This window comes from Ursus arctos, unplaced genomic scaffold (genome assembly GCF_023065955.2).
Source record: "Ursus arctos isolate Adak ecotype North America unplaced genomic scaffold, UrsArc2.0 scaffold_19, whole genome shotgun sequence".
Taxonomy (NCBI): domain Eukaryota; kingdom Metazoa; phylum Chordata; class Mammalia; order Carnivora; family Ursidae; genus Ursus; species Ursus arctos.
The window spans coordinates 54,622,899-54,650,164 of NW_026622863.1; the positions used below are offsets into that span (position 1 = coordinate 54,622,899).

At 46.4% G+C, this 27,266-nt stretch overlaps 1 protein-coding gene across 1 annotated transcript; it reads left to right on the forward strand.

Moving 5' to 3' along the window:
* Positions 1–1,155: 1,155 nt before the first annotated feature.
* On the forward strand, positions 1,156–25,857 carry LOC113247428 (V-set and transmembrane domain-containing protein 1-like). The gene is made up of 9 exons (XM_057314657.1): positions 1,156–1,189; positions 5,710–5,745; positions 5,871–6,155; positions 13,104–13,149; positions 14,467–14,648; positions 14,897–14,924; positions 15,070–15,107; positions 15,215–15,246; positions 25,744–25,857. Exons 1-9 carry the CDS (start codon positions 1,156–1,158, stop codon positions 25,855–25,857), a joined length of 795 nt encoding a protein of 264 aa, XP_057170640.1.
* The last annotated feature ends 1,409 nt before the right edge of the window (positions 25,858–27,266 follow it).

The window sequence follows — 27,266 nt, forward strand, 5'->3', positions numbered from 1 at the left end:
TTAGTGCAATCCATCACCCTGGCTACATTGATCAATTTAGAAATGGACATGCAAGCAATGCTGAGTCTGCCCTATGAGTTTTGTTGCAAGTGTTAGTGCTAGCACACTATTTCTGCCTGGAGATGCTGGTGGATATCTTCCCAGCATATGAAAAGAACCAATCTGAGAGTTAAGTCTACACAGTGGAAAGTGGCACCTAGACATGGAAAAAGACAGATTCCCAGTACCATTATTTGAATATTTGCATCTACCCATGCTTGAACCCATCACAACTCTAGTGTTCAGTTATGTGAGGCAATCATTAATCAACAAGAGTTCTTAACGGACTTGGGAAGAAATGAGAAGCTGGGAAGGAAAGATGAGTGTTGTACTACTAGATAGTAATTTGCTCCCTTAATTCACCAATATTTCCTCCTTTGTTCCTGGAAAATGGGATTATACTCTTCCCATTTGGGAAAAAAATTGAATGGAAGTTTTCCAATTTCCCTTGATTACTTTCTCTTCTGTAGAAGAATGCACAGCAAAAATCTGATGTAGTGTGACCAATTTGTCAAGGTTTACCAAAAGACAAGTTGCTTAGCCTCAAAGACAGACATCCATTTCTGTTTTCTTGTTGGCCACCCTGCTCTCAGGAGCAGTGGGTGCCCAGCTTTTGCCAGAGACTCCCACAGGATGTTTTAGATGTTACCATGTGCTTGCCTGGCCATCGTATTGTGCCCATGCGAACTTTCTGGTTTTCGTAGTGTACCGCAGTACTATTACCATCAGGAGAGCTGGTTGATGGGTACATGGGAACTCTACTTTTTTTTTTTTTTTGCAACTCTAATAAAACATTTTCCAAAACAATTATTATTTTTTTAAAGAAAATGTCTTGGTCAGGACTTCAGATGAGATAGGACAGATCTCAGGGCGGGTGGAGCTAGAGACACACTCCCCAGATTTATGAGGGAGGTGTTGTCATTGATGGTTTCCTGGCTTGGTTGTGATAAGGCAACTGTACACCAGGCAGTGGAGAACAAAAGTGTCAGAGTAAAACCTCTACCAACACAACCTGGGGACAAAGTGAGCAGGAGGGACCTGAGATGGCCCAGTCCCCCTTCTTCCTTTGAATTGTAAAACCGAAGACGGGATCTTGGTCTGGGTGGAAGGGACACGATGCTCACAGAATTCCTGTCCCTGCTTTGCCTTGGTAAGTCTCCAGGACTGGGACAGATGGGTTTGGGTGGATGAGAAAATTCACGGTGAAGCGGGGGTTGATGTGAAATGATGTCTTCTCTGTACTGGACACATGCTACCTGTCAGAGTTTCGTGGGCTGTGGTATGACACGCCTCTGTTCTGGTGCTCGCACACAGGACACAGGGAGGTGAGGTTCAGAGATGTGGGGTGACACCCTCGTTTACTCGGCTGAGAAATGCAGAGCTCCCATGAGGTCTCCAAACCTGATTAATCCACATACCGGTCTTGCCATAAATGTTTGTGGGCATAGAGGAGGGCGAGATACGTAGGCTGTGGAGTTGTGGGTTTGGGTACAGACCAAGATTACAGAGAATGGCTATGTCTGGAGACAATGGATGAAAAGAAAATTTTCTGATCAGCCCTATGCTCTCCTGATTTTAACTGTCCTCAACTTGAACATGATGTCATCAAAGGGACCTCAGCCTGTAAAAAGGAAGACCCGGGATTATGACTTTGGCTTGGTCTCATAGGAGCTCTCGACTGTACACCAACAGCCCCACTGACCAAGCCCCAGTTCCTCTTTCGTGAGGTGGGGCTGAGCGGTGCGTGTAGAGGAAATCAGGACTTGTCATCTGCCCCAGTTCCTTCTTCCTTCTTCTGGAATGCAGCCCTTCCTTTGGGGTAATGCTGCTCCCACCCAGACTTTTGAGCTCTGGGGGTGGCTGTCAGTCACTATACCGCAAAGCTCCAGCTGCACGGGAGAATCAGTTGGGCAGTCAAGAGACTGACCTCGTCCTGCCCGTATTCATTTCCCGGGGCTGCCATGACAAAGTGCCACACGCCACGTGGCTTCAACAACGGAAATCTATTCTCTCCCAGTTCTGGAGGCCAGAAGCCCACGATCAAGGTGCCAGCACAGTTGGTTCCTTCTGAGGGCTCTGAGGCCCCAAGGGAGAATCTGTCCCAGGCTCTCCTCGCTTCTGGGGATGGCAGGCGGTCCCTGGGTTCCTTATTTGCAGAGGCTTTGCTGCAATGCCTCATGGCTTCGGGTGGCCAGCTTCCCTCTGCATCTGTCTACACCTCTCCACCTCTTCTTACGGGCATGCCAGTCATACTGAATTATGGCACCAGCCTACTCCCAAGTAATGCTATTTCCAAATAACTTCACATTCACAGGTTCTGGGGTTGAGGACTTGGAACGTACCCTTCTGGGGAACACAAATACTCATTATTCCAGGGATGGGTCCATGATGAAAAGCAAGCCTGTCCAGTTCTCTCAGGAAGTTTCTCAAACTGGCATTGGGATGCAGATAAATTCTGGTCTGAGTGTGAGCTTCCAAAGATGCTAGAGTGTAGCTGCCTACAGCCCTGCTTCCAGGCTCCTGGTCCTGTCCTGAATATATTCGGAGGGAATGGTACCTGGCAGCTGAGAGAAAAGACCCCAACAGCACTGAATCCCTGGGTCAGGCTGCTCTGGAGGCCAGAGCCACCGTTGCACTTAACTCAGTCTGCTTGCCTAAACTCACATAACTAGTCATTTCCACTTCATCCTATTTCGGGCACGCTTCTGATATGTGAATCTTTACACATCTTTAGTACAGAGGGTACGTGTATCCAGCTTACGTAAAATTTAAAAAACGTATTGTGATACAGTTCACATAAGAGTAACCACTTTAAAGGAGACAATCAAGTGGCATTTTAGACATCCACAATGTTGTGTAACCACCACAAATGTTTTCATCACCGTAAAGGAAATGCTGTGCCCACAAAGCAGTCACTCGCCGTCCCCCTTCCCTGGGAGGGGAAGCCACCCACCTACTTTCCGTCTCTGCAGATGCACTATTCTGGGTACACCATGTAAATGGAGCCATACATGTGACCTTTCTTGTCCGGCTTCTTTCTCTTGGAATGATGTTCTTGAGGTCCATCCATGATGTATCACTGCTACGTTTCTTTCTAAAATAGAATAGGATATTTTATATAACATAATCTCAATAAGGTTTTACATAAAATGTTTAAGCTTTCCAGATGACAAGTTCAAAAGATGAGTTAAATTGTGATTTAACAGTAACCTAGGGATCCAGTTCTGGCGCCCAGTTCCGAAGTGTGAGGGTGGGGCCCGGACACCACCAAGCGGCTCTTGAACGCCAGCTGGGTGTCCTGCAACTTACCTCACTTCTGACACTATCTACCTGGAGTTGGCGTCAGATCCTGTAGGCAAGGGCTCAGTGCCCCCAAGACTGCCGCCTCCCCAATTTAGATGCCAACGGTACATCTGGGTTGTCACCTGATCAACGGACTGTATATCAGCAGTTCCCATGACCCCCTCTTTGGGTTCCATTAATTTGTTAGAGAGCCTCACAGAACTCACAGAAATACTTAACTTAATAGATTAGCAGTATATTATAAGAGGGTATAACTCAGGAAGAGCCCGATGGAAGAGACGTGGAGGGCCAGGTATGGGGAGAGGAAGCAGAGCTTCCACGTCCTCTCCAGGCACACCGCTCTCCCTGCACCTCCACCTGTTCGTCACCCCGGAAGCTCTCTGAACCCACCCTTTCAGAGGCTTCATTACATAAGCACACTTGATTAAATCATGGCCATTGATGATTGATTCCATCTCCAACCCCTCTCTCTTTCCCAGAGGTCCAGGAGGTAGAATCGAATGTTCTAACCTTGTCATCAGATGGTTGGTGCCCCTGGCAACCAGCCCTCATCCTTAGGTGTAATCCAAAACTCCCTTCATTAACATAATGAAAGACACTTGCGTTGCATTCAACAGGTTAGAAAATTCCAAGGGTGGGTGTCTGGTTGATCCAGTTACAAGAGCATGATCCCTTGATCTCGGGATCGTGAGTTCGAGCCCCACGTTGGGCGTACAGGTTACTAAAATAAATAAATAAATAGACTTAAAAAAGGCATGGTTAAGAAAATTCCAAGGGTTTTAGCAGCCGTGTGCCAGGAACCAGGACAAGGACCAAATGTGTGTTTCTTATCGTAAATCACAGTATCACATTAGTGTTTAGGGAGCTGTGGTTTCCAGTGTCCCCATGCCTTCCTATCTCAGGGAAGGTGCTAGCACCTAACAAGGCTGGAGACTGTTCGGAGCAGGGAGCCGCAGGGTAGATGACAGCTGTCTGCCAACGCAGACAAGAATACAAGCATGTCAGTGGTCATTGTCTGTAAAGGGTCAGCCAAATGACAGACACTTGATAACTGGTGGGTGTTTATTGTACTTCTTTCCGGAGAAATGTGTTTTGCAAGTTATCCTGCATTCCCCTCAACGACAGTTCCCTCTGTGTGGCCAGTCCTCCTTGTCTACGTCCACGGGGGTCCCTTGTTGGGAAAGAGGGACAAGTTCTGAGGAATCCAGTGCACAGTGTGGAGACTGTAGTTAATAATTCTGTGTTCTCATCACAGACACGCACACGCACATACAGGGTAAGTCTCTGAGCTGAGGGACGTGTTAACTGGCTTGGTTGTGGCGATCATTCTACATGTGTCTATACAGATCATCACGTTGTGAAACTCAAGTAGATACAGCTTTATTTGTTAAAGAAAGAGAACCTCTCCATCACGTTTATACCCTATTCTCCAGTATGGTAAGGCAAAATGAACTAACGTCACCTGTGTGCTTACTTAAAAAAAAAAAAAAAGAATCACTGTTTGAGCAGAATATTGGCTGATACCGGAGCTGAGACAACATGAGTCTAAAAGCAGGTTTGTGGGGAGAGGCCTAAAAAGGGACCATGAGACCTAGGACCCCCTGACCACCCAGGGGATGACTTCCTACCTACAAGTCCCAGCCACCGTCACTGAAAGTGCCTCCCTCAGGCCCCCACCTCCTTCCTTCTGGGTGAAACTTGGGGGGTCCGTGTTGTGAGTTGACCCCTGAGTTTAAACAAGGGCCAGACGCCCTGATACTCTTGCATCTAGAGAAATTCTAGCTTCACCTCTTGACAGACCCAAGACTGGTTTCCCATTATTTCCATCTAAGGGATGACCTTCCTATCCCAGGATGAAACACACAGAACAGAACACAGGAGAGGTAGGGCCTGACGTGTGTGAAGATCGAAGCCGCACGCTTTAGGACCACGGATGTCTTGAACTCCTTGTGAAAAGAACCTGATCAGAGAGAGCGACTTCTCTCCGTTTGAATCAGGGAGGAAACCCTCTGCTCACACTCCACAGTAAATAACCAGTGTGTTACTGAAGTGGCAAAGGGGGAAAAGGGCAGTCATAGAAAGCAGGAGAGGAAAATACAGGTAAACATGCAATGATGTCTAGATGGTAAAAGAAAGCTTGCTCGGGAAAGCAACGTGGTAAATCAGAAAAGGTTGCTGGGATTTTGTACGTAAACATAGCTCCTGAATGAGAAACAACGAGACATAAGTAAAAGGTAAAAAAATCAATCCAAGGTCGTATCTTCAAGAAATAGGATGGATCTTGAACAAATCAGTCGTGCATTCTCTGCCTGATATGTACTCAAAGATGAGTCTATAATCCATGTCTCATAAGGGTTTCTCTTCCAGGGCTTAGCCTGGGCTTTGGAGATGAGAAAAAGAATGGTGAGTTTTCTTGCATAAACTCTATCTGTTCCTGCAACCCAAATTTTCTCTTTAATCCTCTGAATTCTGGGAGGGTACTGGTGGTCATCATGAGAAGAGTCAGACTAACTCTCGATTCTTTCCAGAGACGCTTCCCAAACCCTCCCTCAGTGCCTTGTCCAGCTCAGTGGTTGGACACAGAGGTAACGTGACCCTGAGGTGCCAGTCTCACTTCCAGAATGTGACATTCACGCTGGGGAAGCTGCAGGACTCCGGGTACAGGCAGGAACAGAGATCCACAGGACACAAGGCTGAATTTCTCCTCACTCACCTGGAGCCGAAGGATGCTGGGATGTACTTTTGCGCCTACAAGACAATGGACTCCCAGGAGTGGTCAGGGGAGAGTGACTACCTCCAGCTGGAGGTCAAAGGTGAGAAAGGCAGGGGCTCCTGGGTGGCTCAGTCATTAAGCATCTGTCTTCCGCTCACGTCATGATCCCAGCCAGCATTCTGGGATCGAGCCCCGCATCGGGCTCCCTGCTTGGCGGGAAGCCTGCTTCTCCCTCTGACACTCCCCCTGCTTGTGTTCCCTCTCTCGCTGTCTCTGTCAAAGAAATAAATAAAATCTTAAAAAAAAAAAAAAAGGTGAGAAAGGCAGCTTCAGGTTTGCTCTTGAGGCTCATCTCCCTTCTCCTGTGATGGAAGTTGGCTGGGGAAGGAAGAGTCCAGGAAACAGACAGATGTGACCACTCGAGCGTAAAGTATGGGGGAAATGGGAAATGAGTGTGGGGACAGGCTCTCATCGGAGATTCTGAGTGTGTATCAATGAGGTGGATGTGGGAGAGTGTTTTAGAATATAGGTATTAGGGGCGCCTGGGTGGCTCAGTTGGTTAGGCATCTGCCTTCAGCTCACGCCATGGTCCCAGGGTCCTGGGATTGAGCCCCACATTGGGCTTCCTGTTCAGCGGGGAGCCCGCTTCTCCCTCTCCCTCTCCCTCTGCCTGCCACTCCCCCTGCTTGTACTCTCTCTCTCTGTCAAATAAATAAATAAATATTTTTTAAAAAGAATATAGGTATTAGTAGAAAATTTGAGGTAGAGTACAGCCAAAGATGAAGAGATGATTGTCATTGAGAAAAAGATAGTTTGGGGGCACCTGGGTGGCTCAGTCAGTTAAGTGTCTGCCTTTGGCTTGCATCATGATCCCGGGGTCCTGGGATCCAGCCCCGTGTCAGGCTCCCTGCTCAGCAGGGAGTCTCCTTCTCCCTCTCCCTCTGCCCCACCCCCTGCTTGTGCTCTCTCTTGTGCTCTCTCTCTCAAATAAAATCTTTTTTAAAAAAGAGAGAGAGAGATAGTCTGTTAGCGTTCCCAAGAAGAGGGGTATAGCCATGGCATGCAGGACCCCATAGAGAAGCACCAGGGTCAGTCAGGAAGCAGAGGGAGGGATAAGACAGGACAAACGCCTTTACTGTGGTTTCTATGGGAAGGAACAGGCTTAGGATTGGCTCTGGGGTATACAGGCTATCCCTGATTGTCTGGTATCTGGCCCTGGAGTGATTAGGGCAAGGGAATGGTGACCCAGATATGAGAGCCATAGAGGAGGTGGTTGGGAGTATGAGCTCTGGATTGGTTGGTTTGCACTTGAGAGGTGCACCTGGGGAAGTGGATACCCTTGGGGGGGGGGATCTCTCCAGGGTCAGCAAGGTCCCAAGATATCAAAGTGTCAAATTCAGAAAATATGTGGTAAATAGAGAAATGGGTAAGAATAACAGTTAAGGAGATTGCCTCAATAATCAAAAAGTCCAATGAAGAAAAGCCCACAACCCAGGGGTTTCACTGGTGATTTCCACCAGACATTTAAAGTAGAAATAATGCCAGGGGCGCCTGGGTGGCACAGCAGTTAAGCATCTGCCTTCGGCTCAGGGCGTGATCCCGGCGTTGTGGGATCGAGCCCCACATCAGGCTCTTCCGCTATGAGCCTGCTTCTTCCTCTCCCACTCCCCCTGTTTGTGTTCCCTCTCTCACTGGCTGTCTCTATCTCTGTCGAATAAATAAATAAAATCTTTAAAAAAAAATAAAGTAGAAATAATGCCAATCTTCCTCAAACTCTTATTTTAAAAAATGAAGACGTGGGGGTGCCTGGCTGGCTCAGTTGATAGAGTATGTGACTCTTGATCTCAGGGTCATAAGTTCAAGCCCCACGTTGGATGTGGAGCCTACTTAAAAAAAAACTGAAGAAGAGGGAACATTCCTACACTCATTTCATGAGGCCAGCATTATCCTGATACCAAAGCCAGATAGCAACACTAGGAAAAACCTACAGAGCAATATTCCTGACGAACACAGATGCAAAAATTCGCAGTAAAATATTAGCAACCAAATTCGGCAGTGCATTAAGAAGATCATATGCTATGGTTAAGTGGGATTTATCCTTGGGGTGCAAGGATGGTTCAACATATACAATAAATGAAAAAAAAACCAAAAACAAAAAAAACAAAAACATACACAATAAATGTCATAGACCACATTAATGAATGAAGGACAAAAATCATATGATCATCTCAATAGATGCAGAAAAAGCATTTGACAGGGGCGCTGGGTGGCACAGCGGTTAAGCGTCTGTCTTCGGCTCAGGGCGTGATCCTGGCGTTATGGGATCGAACCCCACATCAGGCTCTTCCGTATGAGCCTGCTTCTTCCTCTCCCACTCCCCCTGCTTGTGTTCCCTCTCTCGCTGGCTGTGTCTATCTCTGTCGAATAAATAAATAAAATCTTTAAAAAAAAAAAAGAAAAAGAAAAAGAAAAAGCATTTGACAAAATACAACGTCCTTTCAAGATTAAAAACTCTCCACAAATCAGGTATAGAGGGAATGCATCTCAACATAACAGGACATACACAACAAGCCCACAGCTAGCCTAATACTCAAAGGTGAAAGGTCAAAATCTTTCCTCTGAGATCAGAAACACGACAAGGACGTCCACCCTTCCCACTCCTATTCAACATAGTACTAGAAGTCCTAGCCAGAGCAATCAAGCAAGACAAGGAAATAAAAGGCACCCAAACTGGAAAGGAAGAAGTAAAACTGTCTTTATTTGCAGATGATATAATCTCATATATGGAAAATCCTAAAGATGCAACAAAAAAACTGTTAGATCCTGAATAGCCAAAGCAATACTGAGAAAGAAGAACAAAGCTGGGCATATCACACATCGTGATTTCAAACTATATTACAAAGCTATAGTAATCTAAACGGTACAGCACTGGCATAAAAACAGACACACAGATCAATGGGACAGAATCAAGAGCCCAGAATTAAACCCTCACATATACAGTCAACTAATATTTGACAGGGGAGCCAAAAATACTCAGTGGGGAGAGGACAGTCTCTTCGATAAATGATGTTGGGAAACTGGATAACCACACGCAGAACGAAATCGGACCCTCATCTTACACCACTCACAAAAATTAACTCAAAATGTATTAAAGACTTAAACGTAGGATGCCAAGGCATAAAACTCCTGGAAGAAAATGGGAAAAGCTCCTTTGCGTGATCTTGGCAATAGTTTTTTTTTGGATATGATACACAAAGCACAAGAAACAAGTGCAAAAATAAATAAGTGGGATGGCATCAAGCAAAAAGCTTCTGCACAGCAGAAGAAACAGTCAGCAAGATGAGGAGACAACCTACCAAATGGGAGAAAATATTTGCAAAATGGGGGTGCTCCTTCCTGGGACAGGGAAGACTGGCAAAGAAGAGGAGTGGAAGGGGGAAATTAGTGGGATCATTTATAAATGTTCTTGTTATTAAAAATAATATCAAACTCCAGGAGTATGAAAAAGAGCCGTCCGGGGGCACCTAGGTGGCTCAGTCATTGAGCATCTGACTCTTGACTTCGGCTCAGGTCATGATCTCAGGGCCATGAGATCGAGCCCCGTGTCAGGCTCTATGCTCAGCATGGAGTCTGCTTGAGATTCTCTCCCTCTGCCTCTCCCCACCCCTTAACTAACTAACTAACTAACTAACTAACTAAATAAATAAATAAATAAATAAATAAATAAAATCTTTAAAAAGAAAAAAAAAGAGCCATCTAACGTTCTGGCCCTGGTTTGGGGACTCAGTGAGCATCCCAAGAGTGGAAAAGACATTCTCCGCTTCCCAAAGAGGGCTTACAGTCCATAAACAGAATATGAGGACCTAGGTCCCCAAGGTTTCCACTCTATCATTGTGACCTTTTTCCCCCTGCATCCTGTTTTCTAGATGACCTCGATGGACGTGGAGCTACTGAAGTAAAAAATGGTAAGATAATTTGAGAGGTGTTTTTCCAAATTATATCCACCTTATAAGGCAGGCAGTCCCTTTTGATTAAAAGGCACAGAAGATTCTTGACGCCTGCTTTCTCACGGTGACTGGGAGAATGACTGCCTTTCTGGGAAGATGACCCCCAAGTTCCTCATGGGTTAAGGAAAAGCTGATGAGTAAAACGACTAGAGGTTGTCATTTGTTATTTCACATAATGAAAAACCATGGCGGAGTTTTGTGAAGAATGGGGATGAGCTTGTGTGTCTGGTTTGGGCAATGGGATGGGGACCCATGGAGCCCAGGCACTTTGGGAACGTGTGTGATCAAGGGTTTGCTAAAGCTTTAAAGTTCTCAAAAACAGGCGAATATGAAGTTATTTGTCTCTGATGTTGCTTTTCCATGAGGAATTGACTAAGAGTCTATCCTCGGAGATGCTTGTAAAACTTCGAGCTTTTGGCATCTTTGGATAAAAACAGGAGCTCATCCAGATTTTAATGGCCAAATATATAATGTAAGTTGGCATCTAGTTGCTTACTCATCCTTAATTTCTGCAACTCATAACCTCCCTGTAATCTGCTCCAAGAGCCAAAATTGTTCAAGGCTGTCATTAGAGTCTATGCTGGCATAACCAGTTTTGTTTTTTTAAAGGTATCTCCCAAAATGTCCTCGCCTAAGTACTAGCCTTTGAAGATGTTTTTATGCAGTATTAGCAGACTTGGGAAATGATTTCTACTGCAGCTTTATGAACATAATTCACCCCAGGACTGTTTTCTGGGAGAGATCTGAAATCTGATAGAGTCAAAGATGGTGGAAGTATCGGAAATAAGGCGTCTAGTGATGGGTGAGAGGGGAAGAGGAGCGTTCATGCTTCTAGCTCTCGCATTACTTATTTTCTTTCTTTTTTATGGATTCATAATTCACATCCCATAAATCCACCCTTTTAAAGTACACAATCCAGTGGCATTTGGTACGTTCACAACGTTGTGCAACCATCACCACTCTATAATTCCAGAACATTCTCATCACCCCCAAATGAAATCTCCTTCCCCATAAGCAATCTCTCCCCATTCCCATCCCCATGATGGACACTTGGGTTGTTCATACCTTCCGGGTATCGCAATTCATGCTGCTCTGAGCATTGGTGGGCAAGCACCTGTTTGAGTCCCTGCTTCCGATGTTCTTGAATATCCACCTAGGAGTAGATTTGCTGGGACATATGGTAACTCTATGTTTAACTTTTTGAGAAACTGCCAGATTGTTTTCCAATGTGGCCACACCAATTTACATTCCCACCAGTAATACATGTGGGTTCCAATATCTCCACATCCTTGCCAACCCTCATTTTCCTTTTATTTTATTATAGACATCCTAGTGGGCGTGTAGATCATTTCTTGAGATGTACTTTCTGAGTTCAAATTTATATTTGAAATATATTTATATTATTTATAGCAATTCTAAACGGAATAAAGTCTTTAAGCGCAGACGTGATGCCCGCAGCCGTATACACAGATGTGTATGGGCACACGAGGCCAGGCTTCCTCTCTGTGGCCTGTGACCTCATTGACCCCCTGGCAAGCTGTATCCCACTGCTCCGTGTGATTCCTTCACACTGACACCAGAGACTCTTTGTAATCTATTCTGGCAGTCTGCAAAGACCGATGTGAAATTTGGCCAGGAAATGGGGACATCTCGGGGTGAACTCAGATCAGCAGGCTGTGGCGACGTATGAAGGGGAAAGTCCTGTGATAGCTTACTTCTCATTTCTAGTGAGTTGCTGTGTGAGAGAAGCCACCAGCGAGATGAAGGGTAAGGCAGGGCCTTGCGGGGTCCCCTAGTCTGGGAACAGCTGCTCCCACCCTGCTTTCTTATGTCCCTGGAGATGCGCTGATAGTTTGCTGCTTTTCAGGGTCTCTTGGATTCAGTGCTTCCAGAAGACTCCAATAAGTACTAATGTGAAAGGGACATTGTAGGGGTGCAGGGGAAGGAGGGCTGAGAAGAAAAGGACGGAGCAAGAGTGGCATGTGCGCATCCCTCCGCGGTGTCTTTGGCTCAGTGCCGGGCTAGGGCATCCATGCTCCCACAAATGGCAGTCGCGGTGAAGAAGAGTCCCTGCGATACGTAGATCCTGAGGCTTTTGGGGTCCTTCCTGGCAGTCCCCCGCCAAAGAGATGCAAATGTTCACGTTGCGGAGTGAAAGAAACCATGATCCGAGTGCATAAAAATGGCAAAGGGATCTGGGGGAGCAGGGGTGGAGGCGCGCTGGCATCATTTGTTACAGAGGGAGACAGGTGTGGGTGGGATATCGGGGGAGAAAATAATCATTACCACTGCAATCTCATTATCCTACACAATGAGTCAGATTCTAGGCTCTGTGCTCTGAAGCCAGCGCTTTCCATCACCACGCAGCCCCGCAAGCTCGGTGCTCTCACCCCGCGCCTCTCCTTCTCACCCCGTCTGCTTGAGCTATAACTGACGGAAGCGTACACTGTGTTGGTTTGATACATGTGCACGCCGTGGAAGGATCCAGTTAATGAACGCGCGCTCCCCTCGCGGGTTTACCTTTGGTTTTATGAGAATGTGTAAGACCGACTCTTGGCGAATTTCAGTTGTGGTTGTCAAGCATTATCACCATGCTGTGCACTGGATCTCCAGACATCATTCATCTCTTCACTGGAAGCCGGTAGCCTTTTACCAGCCTCTCCCCTCCTCCCCCTGCCCTCGGCCCCTGGCCACCACCACTCCACTCTGCTTCTACGAGTTCAATTTTTTTTTTATTTTGTTTTAGATTCCGTGTGTAAGTGCAATGTAATCACGTGGTACTTGCCTTTGGCTCACCCCACTTAGCATAACGCCCTCCAGGCTCATCTGTGCTGTCGCGGATGGCAGGATTTTCTACTTTTTTATGGCCGAATAATATTCCAGTATATATACCATTTAAACTACTCTTGAACTGGGAGAGAATTTGGATTTTCGTTCATCTCGGATGGGACTTACTGTTCCCTCGGCAGCATCACAGTTATTTGGGTAAACGTGCATCTCCCCAGATCGTGAGGTCACTTCTCTGGGGTTTCCACACCCAGAGGCCAGCACGGAGCTGCCCGGATCTGTGGCCGACCGGCCGAAAAGGTTACACGTACCAGGATGTGAAGTCCATCCCGGCTGTGTGACTTTGAGCAGTTCCCTTAACTTCTGGATACTTGGTTCACGTTGGAATGAAATGGGAACATAAAGCTATCTTGTGTGCTTTTTTTTAAATTTAATGTTATTTTATTTAAATTCAATTAATTAACATACAATGTATTACCAGTTTCAGACGTGGAGGTCAGTGACTCATCGGTCTTACATAACACCCGGTGTTCATTACATCACGTGCCCCCTTCATGCCCATCACCCATTCACCCCACGCCTCCTCCCCTCTCCTCCAGCAACGCTCAGTTTGTTTTTCTATGATTAAGAGTCTCTTATGGTTTGTCTCCTTCTCTGGTGTCTTCTTGTTTCATTTTTTCCTCTCTTCCCCTATGCTCCTCCGTTTTGTTTCTTTTTTTTTTTTTTTTAAGATTTTATTTATCCATTTGACAGAGACAGCCAGCAAGAGAGAGAACACAAGCAGGGGGAGCGGGAGAGGAAGAAGCAGGCTCCCAGCGGAGGAGCCTGATGTGGGGCTCGATCCCAGATCGCTGGGATCACGCCCTGAGCTGAAGGCAGACGCTCAACCGCTGTGCCACCCAGGCGCCCCCTCCGTTTTGTTTCTTAAACTCCACATATCAGGGAGGCCATATGAAAATTGTCTTTCTCTGACTTATTTCACTTAGCATAATACCCTCCAGTTCCATCCGCGTCATTGCAAATGGCAAGACTTCATTTCTTTTGATGGCTGAGTGATATTCCATTGTATATATGAACCACATCTTCTTTATCCAGTCATCTGTGGATGGGCATCCGGGCTCTTTCCACTGTTTGGCTATCGTGGGCATTGCTGCTATGAACATTGGGGCGCATGTGGCCCTTCTTTTCACTACATCTGTATCTTTGGGGTAAATACCCAGTAGTGCAATTTCTGGGCCGCAGGGTAGGTAGCTCTATTTTTAACGTCTTGAGGAAGCTCCACACTGTTTTCCAGAGTGTCTGCACCAACGTACATTCCCAGCATCTCATGTGCTTCTTGTCAAGATGAGAAGAACACGCATGAAGCGTCTAGCACAGAGAGGCTCACGATAAATAATCAGAATTATTGGTATGGCTGAAAGGTTTATTGGGGATTTCCCCGTGCGAGGCCCTCTCTGCAAGCGCCCACCCAGTTAACCCCCTGCCATCCAGGCCAGCAGCTACTGTTCTGACCCTCACTTTGAACAGGGAAACAGAAGGTCAGACAGATTAAGGAAATTCCCATAGTCACTGCAAGTTCCAGGTCAGAAGTGGCAGCTGCTAGTTTTGGGAGCCAAGTTGTCTGGCTGCTCACACCTGTTGGGCTCAGCTCGATCAGGGTGTCTCAGGGGCCAAGCTGATTCTCCGACCTGCTCCCCTCCCACCAGCCAATGGGTTAATCTTTGCTGCCACCTTCAGCCGCCTCTCCATTTCGATCCTCTTCCTCTCTGTCGTCTTCATCAACAGATGCGCCCAGCACGGTGAGTTCAGGGAAGCGCCGGTTTGTTGGTTTGTTGGCTTGTTTCATCAGTAAGCATGGAGCCCAACGCAGGGCTTGAACTCAAGACCCTGAGATCAAGACCTGAGTTGAGATCAAGAGTCGGACGCTTAACCGACTGAGCCACTCAGGCGCCCCAGGGAAGCACCGGTTTTAAACGCTGGGGAAGGGGAATGAATTGAAGGATCTTCTCGTTATACCAATTCCTCCCTGTATTTTTTTGTTTTGTAGGCTCGTCACATGAAGAATCCACCAGGAGGTAGGTATACTTGACATATCTCGTGCCCCTCCCTTCTTCAGAGACCCTGTTCGCACATCTGTGATTCCCACGCCTCTTCTCTCCAAAGCCTTCTCCTCTCCCTCAGTCTTCAGATCCCATACTTTAATGTGTCTCTGTCTCTCAGAACCAGCCATTCTGAATTTCCCAAGCAGGAGGCTACAGGTGAGTGGTAAGGGAAGAAACCACAAGGGAATTGTGGGATGGAAAGAATAAGTCTCCTTCCCGCAATCTGAGACCTGATTTTTTTTTCCCCTTTCACTCACATGCAGATTTATCCAACCTGGATAGGATATCTGTCTCGGTGAGTTCTCCCCACGAGGTCACTTAAGACCACAGGTGACCCCGTCTGCCCCCTGGTTTAGCCCATACTCTAGTCACTTGGATACCCCCAGCTCACACAACAAGAGGCCAATTAACATGGTGTTTAAAAACACGTGCTTTGACCAAACTCATAAAGCGAGAGAGGAGAATGGTGGTTGCCAGGGGTGGGAGAACTGGAGAGATGTTGGTCAAAGGACACAGACTTGCAACAAGTAGATAAGTAAGTCGTAGGGACGTAACGCACAGCACCGTGATTGTCGTTCACGACGCTGGATCACACGCCTCAGAGTTGCTAAGAGACTAGACCTTAATTGTTTTCATTGCAAAAAAAAAAAAAAAAAATGGTAATGATGCAGCAGGATAGAGGTGTTTGCTGACACCACGGTGGCGGTCATGTTGCAACATATAGATGTGCCAAATCGACACGCGGTACCCTTAGCCCCATACAACGTTACATGCCAATTATATCTCAATAATCCAACAAAGAAATATGTGCTCCGTACTCCAGAGTAGCTGGGTTCCAACTCCCCATGGCTACTGTTTATCACCAGTCTGGGCTGAGACAGCTCACGAGACCCCTGTGATTTGGACCCTTCATTCCCTCCCTTATCTAATGGGGATCAAAATACCCCATGAAAAGGGCTGTGTGAATCCAGGGAGGCACGAAACATAAAGGGTTTGCTGGAATTTCTGGCAAATTTTAAATGTCAGATGGATGGCATGAAAGCATCAGTTAGCCAATGTTAATCAATGTACATCAATCAATTTTTTCTATTTAAAAGACTGCTTCTTTGTGATTTAACATGAATTACCATTACCTCTAAGAACCTTTATCAGGTGACATTTATGCGTCTTTCCATAGGATACAGAGGTTCACTGGTTCATTCTTTATGCCAAAGAAAGTAAAAAGAGGCATTAGCAAAAGGTGCAAATTGTTCACTATTGTATTTTAAAAATATCTATGCACATGGCATTTAGATACATATATTTTTTAAAGGTATGGAAAAACATAGTTTGCGGGTTCGCAAATGAACCATCAATGAACAAATCTAGTCTATTTTAAATGTTGGATAAATGACATTGATTAACAAGTTGTTGATAATAATAATATTATAATAACATAATATTATGAAGTGATGCCTCCATACACTGAAATTCTATTCAACAATTAAAAAAGGAGGAAACGAGTGACAGATCCATGCGGTAAATGGATGCACTGCTAAGGTATGAAAAAAGCCAGATACAGGAGACTGTCTATTGTCCCATTTATGGAAAATTTCTAGAAAAATCAATAGCTATCTATGGCAGGAGCCAGGAGAGCACATGGGAACTTTTTTAGTGATGAATGTTCTAAAACTTATTGTAGTGAAGTCTACATCATTCTGCAAATTCATTAAATGTCATCAAATCACACACTTATATTGGGGGAATTTCATGCTATATAAATTATATCTCAATAAAATTGTTTTTAAAATAGCTTAATATTACATAACCAGTAGGTATTCTTCTGGGATGGTGGTTCTTATTCTCAACACCATACATTTGCAATGATTGTTCTTAGCACAGGTCGTAGTTATTCGTATCGTGTTACTAAAACCGGAGTCAAAACCCTCATCCCCCCCGGGACACAGCCATTCCTGGAGTGGCGCTGTCCAGTACGACTGCCCGCGATGATGGACGTGCCCTACGGCTGTGCTGTCCGATGCAACAGCCCCTGGCTACACGTGGCTATTCCACGTGCGAAATGCATCTGGTGCGACTGAGGACCCAAGTTTTGAATTAAATGTAATTTTAATTCACTTAAACGTAAGTCGCCATATGTGGCTTGTAGGTACCATACTGAACAGTAAGCTCTAAATGCCCATCTCTTTCCCCCAAAGACTGAAAGACCCCCACGGAGTGAGCCATGCTGATCTATACCTGAGGCAGCTTCTGTCCCCCGCCGAGGAGCCCCCAGGATCTGTGAATGTGCAATGAGGCAGGTGAAGGAGGACAGCCGGAGCCCTGGAGGAAGGAGAACATGGGGTTAAGATGGTGGGATGACTGGACACATGGAAATCAGGTCACTCCGCGTCCTTGGCTCATTAATTCATAGTAATAAAATTAAGTTTCTAACTTTTTGCTTCAACACCTCTCAAGAATTACTGGCTGGGTTTTCCTAAAGTCCGGAGTGTGACTTTAGTACAGATTGACTTAAAACATGTCCTTTGTCTATGGGCTGATGGTACTATAATACCCACTTAGGGGATTCTGAATGGCACCCGATAAGTAGAAAGATTGTTCCCCAGAAAAGTCCACTGGCTGCTGTTGGGTGAGGCCTCCCACAGACAGAGGGATTTTGAAAAGGAGCACAGCAGGGGCACTTGGGTGGCTCAGTCAGTTGAGTGTCTTGCTCTTGGTTTCAGCCCAGGTTATGATCTTAGGGTTGTGGGATCGAGCCCCACATCAGGCTCCTCGCTCGGTGCAGAATCTGCTTGAGATTCTCTCTCTCCCTCTTCCTCTGCCCCTCCCCCTGTTCGTGCTCTCTTTCGCTCTAAAATAAACTAATGAAATCTTAAAAAGAAAGGAAGGAAGGAAGGGAGGGAGGGAGGAAGGGAGGAAGGGGGAAGAAAAGAAAAAAGAAAAGAAAAGAGAAGAAAAGAAAAGAAAAGAAAAGAAAAGAAAAGAAGCACAAGATACAAGCCACAAAATGAACACTCAACCGTGGACCAGCAAAGCGACCCTCAGTGGCGTGCACGAGGGTAAGCCACTAGCGGTGCTGGGCTCATGATCCTTCCAAGCTGTGCTGGGCAGCCCTCTAGTCTTAAACCCAAGACCAGTTTCCTTGTTGACATGAATGCAAGAGTTTTCTCAGTGACATCATATTGCTGTTCATATTATTTCTTTAAAATCAAAGGATGCAATGAAGCTAGACTTCCAAATATATTTGGTTATCCAAAAACATGTGGATTTTGTCACTTGGCACCCATAACTTCATTAATTGATGTTATTACGTCCCTGTAAGGATTTTTCTGAGCGTGGACTTTTTTTCTGTGACAATGACACAGAATGGCCAGCTACATACAAACACAAATAAATGAGCTCTGCTTCCAAAGTCATGTCACCCGATCAGGACTGAAAGTCATTTTTTAATACGTGAATGAACGAAAGTATAAGGATTTGGGATGCACATATAAATATTCTTAACTCACAAGCACATGGCTGGGTCACTTGTCTCTTTTTAGGTTTTTAATTATGAACTAATTTGACCATAAAGGAAAACACCACATTATATAAATGGAAATCTAGACATTTTTAGCTGTGTTTCACCTCTACCACGCCCAATCTGTTGTCCTTTCTCTCTTCCCCAGAGGTGAGCTTTACCCATGTTATTATATTTAATTCTTTTTTTTTTTAAGATTTTATTTATTTGACAGAGAGAGACACAGCAAGAGAGGGAACACAAGCAGGGGGAGTGGGAGAGGAAGAAGCAGGCTTCCCGCTGAGCAGCGAGCCCAACGCGGGGCTCGATCCCAGAACGCCGGGATCACGACCCCAGCCGAAGGCAGACGCTTAACGACTGAGCCACCCAGGCGCCCCTGTTATATGTAATTCTTATGCATTTTTTCATACTTTTACTACACAGACATGTATTGATAGTCAATATACAGCAATATTCGATGTGCTATTAACATACACACATATATATGGAATCCTATTATATATTATAGTTCTGTGACTTTTTATTCTCCCCAATATTATGCTGTTGAAAATCATCCAGGTGAATTTTGTGTGTCTAGCTCATTTCCTGCCATACAGAATTCGGCTGTTAGCCGTACCTTGGAACGTTGCTCAGCCCCAAAAGGGAAAGAAGCCCCGTGACACACCACAGCATGAATGAACTTTGAGAACATTACGCTCAGTAAAAAAAGCCAGTCACAAAAAGCGACACGCATACTGTAGGATTCCATTTCTGTGAAATGCCCAGTACAGGCAAACCCTCAGACCCAAAGAGCGGATTCATGCATGCCAACGGGTGGAGGGAAGGGAGAATGAGCATGGGGCTTCTTTTCCGGGGGTGAGAGAAATGTTGTGGAATTAGAAACTGGTGATGGTTGTATATCTTTGTGAATATACCTTTTTAAAAATATGCTGACTTGTAATGCTTTAGAAGCATAGATGTTACGGTATGTGAATTATATCTCAATAATCCAAATTTGTAAAAAGAACTGGTTGGATGGACCAACCATGGCTTGTCTTTCCTTCTTTCCTCAACGGCTAGATGTTTGGGCTGTTTCCGGGGCTGTGCTATCAGCAAAATGTTACAGTAGACGTTCCCTTCACAAGTGTGATCTCTCGATGGCATATTTAGAAGTAAAATCTGTCTTTTGTGATGTCCACGCCTTTAATCCCACTAGGAGAGCCAAACTGAGAAGTAAGGTAGTTTTCCCTATTTATACTTCCACCAGGGATGTATAAGTTCCCAGTTCCCCACGTCCTTGCCAATTCAGAAATATATTAAACTTGATAATTTTTGCTGATTAAAATAGATGAACTCATAACCCACTTTAAGCTGCCTATATAAAGATATCTCATGGTTGCTTTAATTTTCATTTTCCTGATTATGAGTGAGGCTTATTGACCATTTGGGGTTTCTTTTCTGTAAATTGATGATTTCTATCCAGTGTTCACTTTTTGGCTGAACTGTTGGTCTTCTCCTTTCTGGTTTATATATATATAGCAGGCATACCTTTCCTCTGTAAGCTGTATGCTGCGAACATCTCCTTGAAGACTGTGACTTATTTTCATTCCTTCTGTATCTTCTAATGTTAGCTACTTAAGATAATTCATCTTTTAATTTATATGTTGAGGGACTTCTCATCATCTTGACTGGCTTTACATGATGAATATACTCTCTCATATCTTCTAAATTAAAATGTTTTAATTTTGCTTTTCATATGTAATGCACCTGATATTAATTTTTGTCTAAGGTGTGAGGTAGGGATCTAATTTTTCCACTTGGATAACCAATTGCCCTAGTACCTTTTATTGAAAGACCCATTCTTTTTCACTCAAATTGTGTCTTTAATCTGATGAAATATGCTCACTTCTATTTCATCTGCACTGCCTTCCATTATTAGTGAACTTCAAACTCTTGGATGGAAGTGACAAAAGGAGAAACCTGATTTGAAAAGACTTGAAAACAATAAAGAAGAGGTGGGACACCTGGCTGGCTCAATTGATAGAACATGTGATTCTTGACTTTGGGGTTGTGAGTTCAAGTCCCACCTTGGCTGTAGAGATTACATTTATTTTTTTTAAAGAGTTATTTATTTATCTGAGAGAGAGAGAGAGAGAGCACTCATGCACATGGGGCAGGGAGAGGGAGAGAGAGAATCTCAAGCAGGCTCCCCAGGGAACACAGAGCCTGACACTGGGCTTGATCTCAAGGCCCTAAGATCATAACCTGAGAAGAAACCAAGAGTCGGATGCTTAACCAACTGAGCCACCCAGATGCCCCTAGAGATTACATTAAAAAAAAAAAAGCTGGGGGGGGAGAGGGAGGGAGGGAAAGAAAGAAGAAACTGAGTCATGTAACCTAACTAAGGAAAAGAAAGAGCTAGAGATATCTCAGACAATTGCATCCACAGGCTCAAATATCACTTAGACTTTTCCTCTCTGTATCTCTCATCCCTGTTTCTATTTCTGTGTTATCATTATTATTCAGACCAGCTGTCCTGAGGAGTCTGGGACTGACAGTGACAATTCTAGGCTCACAGCCTTGCAGACTTTTAGCCAAAGAGGTAAGGCGGGCTTTCACTTACTGGATCAATTTAGAAAAAGATATTACTGGCTACCTTTGGAACATGCTAGAAACTCACTCACAAAAGATTTAAGCACAGAGGAAAGAAATCAAGCATTTATCTTGCCTTTCATTTATAACCTGGACCTCAGCACAACCACAGAGTTGAGGAGGATAAGCTTCAACTCATACATTACTACAACTAATACGTAAAGAAGAAAACCTCCAAGTCTTATCTTTGGCTAATGCATGCCCACCTGATTAGGAATAATAAGAGGATATGGTTTAGCATCTTTCATCTATGTGTCTACACGGTAGACAGAAAACCCAGGCCTGCCAAGTCCTAGACCAGAGGTCAGCAAACTTTTTCTGAAAAGGACCAGAGGCTGGTATTTTCAGCCTTTGCGGACCATAAGATCTCTATGTCAACTCATCTCTGCTCCTGAAGCATGAAGGCAGCCATATCTGTTATGTAAACAAATAGGTGGGGCTGTATTCTAATAAAACTTTATTTACAAACACAAGTAATGGGCCTATTGCCAGCACCCATTCTAGACCAACGCTTTTTGAAATCTGAATGAATCACCAGGATAAGAATTGAATTAAGCCAGGGAATACGTACTCTAGGATGCAATGGAAGGCTTTTTTTTTGCTCCTTCCTCAGTTTTCAGATCTGTAAAAGTGGGAAACAAGCACGATAGGATGGTTTCTGGAGTCCTCTCTGCTTGGGGTGCTGACCTTCTGGGACTATCCATCCTGCTGCAGAGGTGGCTTCACCTAAGGGAGGGGGCCCAACCGACATCTCTTTGTGTACAGACCCAGCTGGCTCTGCAGCCAGGATGGGGCTTGTTTCCCAGGAACTTTGCAGCTTGTGGCTTCACCTCGATAGCCTGAGTCAGTCTGTAAAGTGCAGTCAAGGCAACTGGGCTGGGAAGAGGGTGAAGGGGCCCGAGAACAGAGAGGCCACCTGTATCTTGGGGCCCTGGCCTGTTCCAGATTCCCCCTTGGGTGTGTCAGTCTCTCTGCTCTCAGCGCACGTGTGTGTGGTTGGGGGGGCACTCTGGGGGTGAGGACAGAAAGCAGAGGAGAGTGAGGGGTCAGTCAGCTTGGAAGAAGGGAAAGGAGGCTCAGTCTGGATTTCCATGAAAGGCCCACAGGATGAAGCTACAGGGGCCTCTGCTCTACAAAGAGTCTCTCTCTGACTCCCTCTCTCTCTGTATCTCTCTCTCTCTCTCTCTCACACACACACACACACACACACACACACACGCACACACTATTAGATCCCTCCAGCAGCCACAGTAACACCCAGTAGATTGGGTGATTTAAAACATGGGGGGTGGGGAGGGGCTTAAACAACAGAAATCTATCCTCTCTTAGTTCTGGAGGCTGGAAGTCCATAATGGAGTGCCGGCCAACTCAGCTTCTGGTGAGAGCTCTCTTTCTACCTTTCTACTGTGTCTTCACATGACCTTCCCTCTGTGTTCGTGCGGTGGGTGGAGACAGAGAGAGATGGAGAGAGATGGAGAGAGATGGAGAGAGACGGAGAGAGACGGAGAGAGACGGAGACAGAGAGAGAGGGCCAACTCCCTGGTGGCTCTTTTCATAAGGACACTGATGCTATCAGACCAGGGCCCCACTCTTAGGACCTCATTTAACCGAAATTACTTCCTTAGAGGCCCATCTCCAAATACAGCCACATGGCAGTTTAGGGCTGCAACATAATGCATTTTGGGGGAACACAGAGACTCAGTCCATAACACACACACACGTACACACTCTTCTATGCAGACACCCCCAGAGAGAGCTACACAGACCCTCTACACGTGCACAATCACACACGCCAACTCACACTCTTGTGGGCTCCACTTTGTCTACTCCCATAATTCATACATGTGAGGCCTAACCCCCCTGTATCTCAGAAGGTGGTCTTATGTGGAGATGGGGTCACTGCAGACCTAATTAAAAAGGCGGGCGGGCTCTTCATCCCATACAACTCTGCCCTTCTAAGAAGGGGAACTTTGGGCACAGAGATGCGCAGGGGGGAAGACCATGTGAGCATCGGGGTGATGCATCTACAAGCCGAGAAGCCCCAGAAGCCAGGAGAGAGGCCTGAGACAGAAGGAACCAAGCCTGCTGACCTCGATTCTGGACTTCTGTCCTCCAGAACTGAGCGAGAATAGACTTCTGTTGTTTAAGCACCACCCCCCCACCCCGGTCTGTGCCGCTTTGTGACAGCAGCTGGGAGAACAGGCAAACCCAGGGAACTAGGGAGGCAGCAGGAGGCCGGCTAGCAGGAGGTGAGCATGGTTCCAAGCCCCCGGCAGATGCTATGCTGTCCCGTAGGAATTCATCAGCAAAACACAGATCCCAAGATAAATGACTAAGAACTTCAAGACGGTGAGTGCGGGCATGAAGCCCCAAGCACAGGGTCCCTGCTGAAGGCGAGGCCCCGCGGCCCTGGCCGCACGGCCTGCACGGCCTGGGAGCTGGCAGAGCGGGCGGCCAGCACCAGCCAGCAGCTCCAGGGATCCGTGCACCTGCCTGCGTAGCCCCTTTGCTGCCCTCCGCTCCCGCACAGCCCGCCACTGACGAGGCGCTGAAGCCCCTGGGGGAGTCGGTGGGCGGGGGAGCGCTACCTCTGTTCCTCTAGTCGGGGAAGTCATTCTCTTTAAAACTTGGGCGCTCTTGGTGGCCATCTGTCTCACCATGTGGAGGAAGCCGGTCTTTAACGAGAAACACCAAGATGACTCAGAGCCTCGGTGGAGGAGACGGAGCCCTGCAGCTTTTGTTTTCTTCTGACTGCTTCCAACACGCAGCATCCCCCCTCTCCGTGCAGCTTTCTTGTTCCATCATTCTGGGAGCCCTCTGAGCCAAAAAAAAAAAAAAGTGTTTTTACCAGGTGGCGCTGGTAAAAGTTTTTTGAGTCGGAGCTAGTCGGAGAAGGGATTTTGTTTTGAACAGAGTCTGGACAAATACCGTTAAAATCGCGGCTCCTCACATATCATTACGGACATCCACTCTGGTATTCACCCTCAGTCACGACAGTGCATCTTTCATATTTGCTAAAATTCCAAACGCAGTATAACGAGGGTCGCCCACTGGTGTTTTCCTAACTTGTGTCTTTCCATGTTTTTCCAAAAAAAATTAGAATAAAAAATTAATATTAAAATAAAATTTAAAAAAAAAAAATTTCGTTGGGTATACATTCGGGTTATGTGAACCTAAGGAAGATTTCTTAAAATCGCCAGGACTCCGCGTCCTCACCATAAAGAGAGGCAGATATCGGATAGGGTTGGTGCCAGTAGTAGGACCCACCTTCCCAGTTTCCCCAGGACTGGGGCTGGGGCGGGGGCTGCCCCAGGATGTGGGAACGAGGAGTTTCACAGGACATGGACATTTCAGGGCGAAAACTGAGAGAGCCCTGGGCAAACGGGAACGAGTTCGTTCCTCACCCTCATTGTAAGCGTGGGAGCGGTAAGCAGGCGTGATAAGAACATCGGCTCTCTCCTCCCGCCCCCATTACCCTAACACACCCACGTCACAGGTCTGTGCCCTTGGGAGACATCTAAGGCGAGTCTCCTGACCTTCACAGTCATCTTAGGTAATAAAGGTGTCCAATTAGTCACATGCAAGGGAAAAATAGTGTCAGTTCAGTAATTGAAATGCTTTTGGCAGGTTGCCTGCAGCTGCAGTGGGCATGGTCAGCTTTTTCTTCATTTCCCCACCTGGAGCTTCTGCTCCCCTCTCCCCCTCCCCAGGCCACTGTTCTCACCTGCAGTCCCCCGATGCCTGTAAACGCGTCTCCTCCGGGTGCTCACGGAAGGACCTCCTGCTCTGTCTTTGGGGTCCATCAGTCCATTTCCAGCCTCGCTGCAAGGTTCACCTTCCACCTCCAGGTGGCGCTGGTAGAAAGCACAAAAGACACTTGATTCATCCGTTCGGTCCCAAACGTCTCCAGAGCTGTGGGCGGCGATCTGGAGCCCTTAGGAGATGTTTGAAACTGGATTCCATTCCTCTCTGAGCCTGCCCTGACCCCATGACCAAATGCTCTGAGTTCCAGTGGAAGCTTTCCCCCTCAAAGCTTGAAGTGAGAAACTGGCATGCTTGCTACCCTCCTACGTGAGGACTCACAGCTCCTGAAAACAACACAACTCTTCCAATTGCGACACGGCTTTTCCACACCTTCCGGTGAACATGAACCCCACCCCTGACACCTGACCAGCACTCCTCAAAACCATCAAGGTCATTCAAATCATCAAGGTCATTCAAAACAAGAGTCCGGAAACCGTTGGGGTCAAGAGGAGGCATGGTGTATCAGTGTCCTGAATCCTGTAACAGAACAAAGGACACAAAGTAAGAACTAAGGACATCTGAACAAAGCACAGACTCCAGTTAACAGCAATGTATCGAGCTTGGCTCAATCATTGTAACAAATGCATCACACTAACATAAGATATTAACAAGAGGGGGGATTGGCAGCAGGTCATAGAATAAATGGGCATCTCTGTACTCTCTTTGCAATGTTCCTGTAAATCTAAAACCCTTCTAAAATTAAAAGTCTACTTGTTAAAGGGTGAGAGAAAGCAGCGTGAGTGCAGAGCCTGGGACCAGGGAGAGGATGACTGGGCTGGATGCCCGGACCCTGCCACCCACATCTCTCTCTGTCATTCAGGTTTTGCCATAAACCGATAGGTAACCAGAACAGAGAATCAGCTCCAGGAGCGGGTGGCCGATGAGGTGGTGAAAGCCTTTATTCCCATGGCCCCCACTTGCTGCCAGTTTCTGCAGCTAGGTGGCGGCCAATGATTGTCTCCAGCCAAAGAAAGATGGAGAAGAAGCAAGACACCCACGGTTCTCGCCCCAAGTCTAATGTCCAACACAACAGCGCTGAGCACTGCAATGGTGATTTCCTTACAGAAACCCAGTCCCATCCTGCATGTCTCCACCCCAGTACCCTCATTTCCAGCCTCACGCCATTTGCTCAGCCGCACGGGGCTCCCCAAAGCGCAGCAGGGATCACACACGCAGGGGTCCCTTTGCCCTGTTCCAAAGCCCCCCGGTTCCGGTTCTGCAGTTGGAGAACGGGAGGGAAGCTGGGGAGCTCACACTCTCTCTCCTGCTCTGTTTTCTGCCCCACAGTTGGTCTTTTGCTGACCCTTCAGGAAATGAAATATAGTTTATTACAACATCACGCTCCCCAAAGCCATCCCCCCCCCCCCCCGAGCAGCTCTCGCTGTGAGTCCTCACTGACACAACAAAAATTCAGACCGTCAGATTCCAACTCATAAAATAAATCACCGTGTTCTACAGCTGCTTTGCTTCCGGGCATGTGCCCGAAACGATCGAAAGCAAGGGACTCAAAGGGGCATATTTGTATCCGGTATTTGCACACCCGTGTTCACAGCAGCATTGGAAGTAGAAGCAACCCATCAACGGATGAATGTATAAACAAAATGTGGCATGTACATGGGTATTAATCAGCTCAGGCTGCTATCACAGAATATCATAGCTGGGTGGCTGAAGCAACAGAAATTCGTGTTCTCATAGTTCTGGAGGCTAGAAAGCTAAGATCAAGGTGCCGGCAGGGCTGGTTTCTGGGGAGAGCTCTCTGTCTGGCTTGCAGATGACTACTTTTTCAACCGTGTCCTCATGTGGCTTGTACTCTGTATGAGGAAAGAGAGAGTGCAAGCGAGCTCTGGTGTCTCTTCTATAAAGATAGCAGTCCCATTAGATTAGAGCGCCATCCTTCCGACCTCATTAAACCTTAATGATTTCCTTAAAGCCCCTATCTTCAAATAGAGTCACATTGGAGGTGAGGGCCTCAACATATGAATTTGGGGCTGACAGATCCAGTCCGTAACACCACACAATGGAACATTACGCAGCCTTTAAAAGGGAAGGAACTTGTACATTTCCCTTGCTGCAACATGGGTGAGCCTCGAGACCATGCTCAGTGAAAGAAGCCAGGACGCAAAAGGACAAACACTGGATGATTCCATTTAGATGAGGTTCCTAGAGTTGTCAGATTCATAGAGACAGAAAGTAGCTGCCAGAGGCTGGAGGGAGAGGGGAGTGGGGGTGACTGCTTCATAGATAGAGAGTTTCAGTTTAGGAAGACAAAGTTCTGGAGGTGGACAACGACATGAATGGACTTTATGACACTGAGTCAGTCCACTTTAGGGCTTTCTTTGCTCTAGGCAGGCATTGTACCTGCA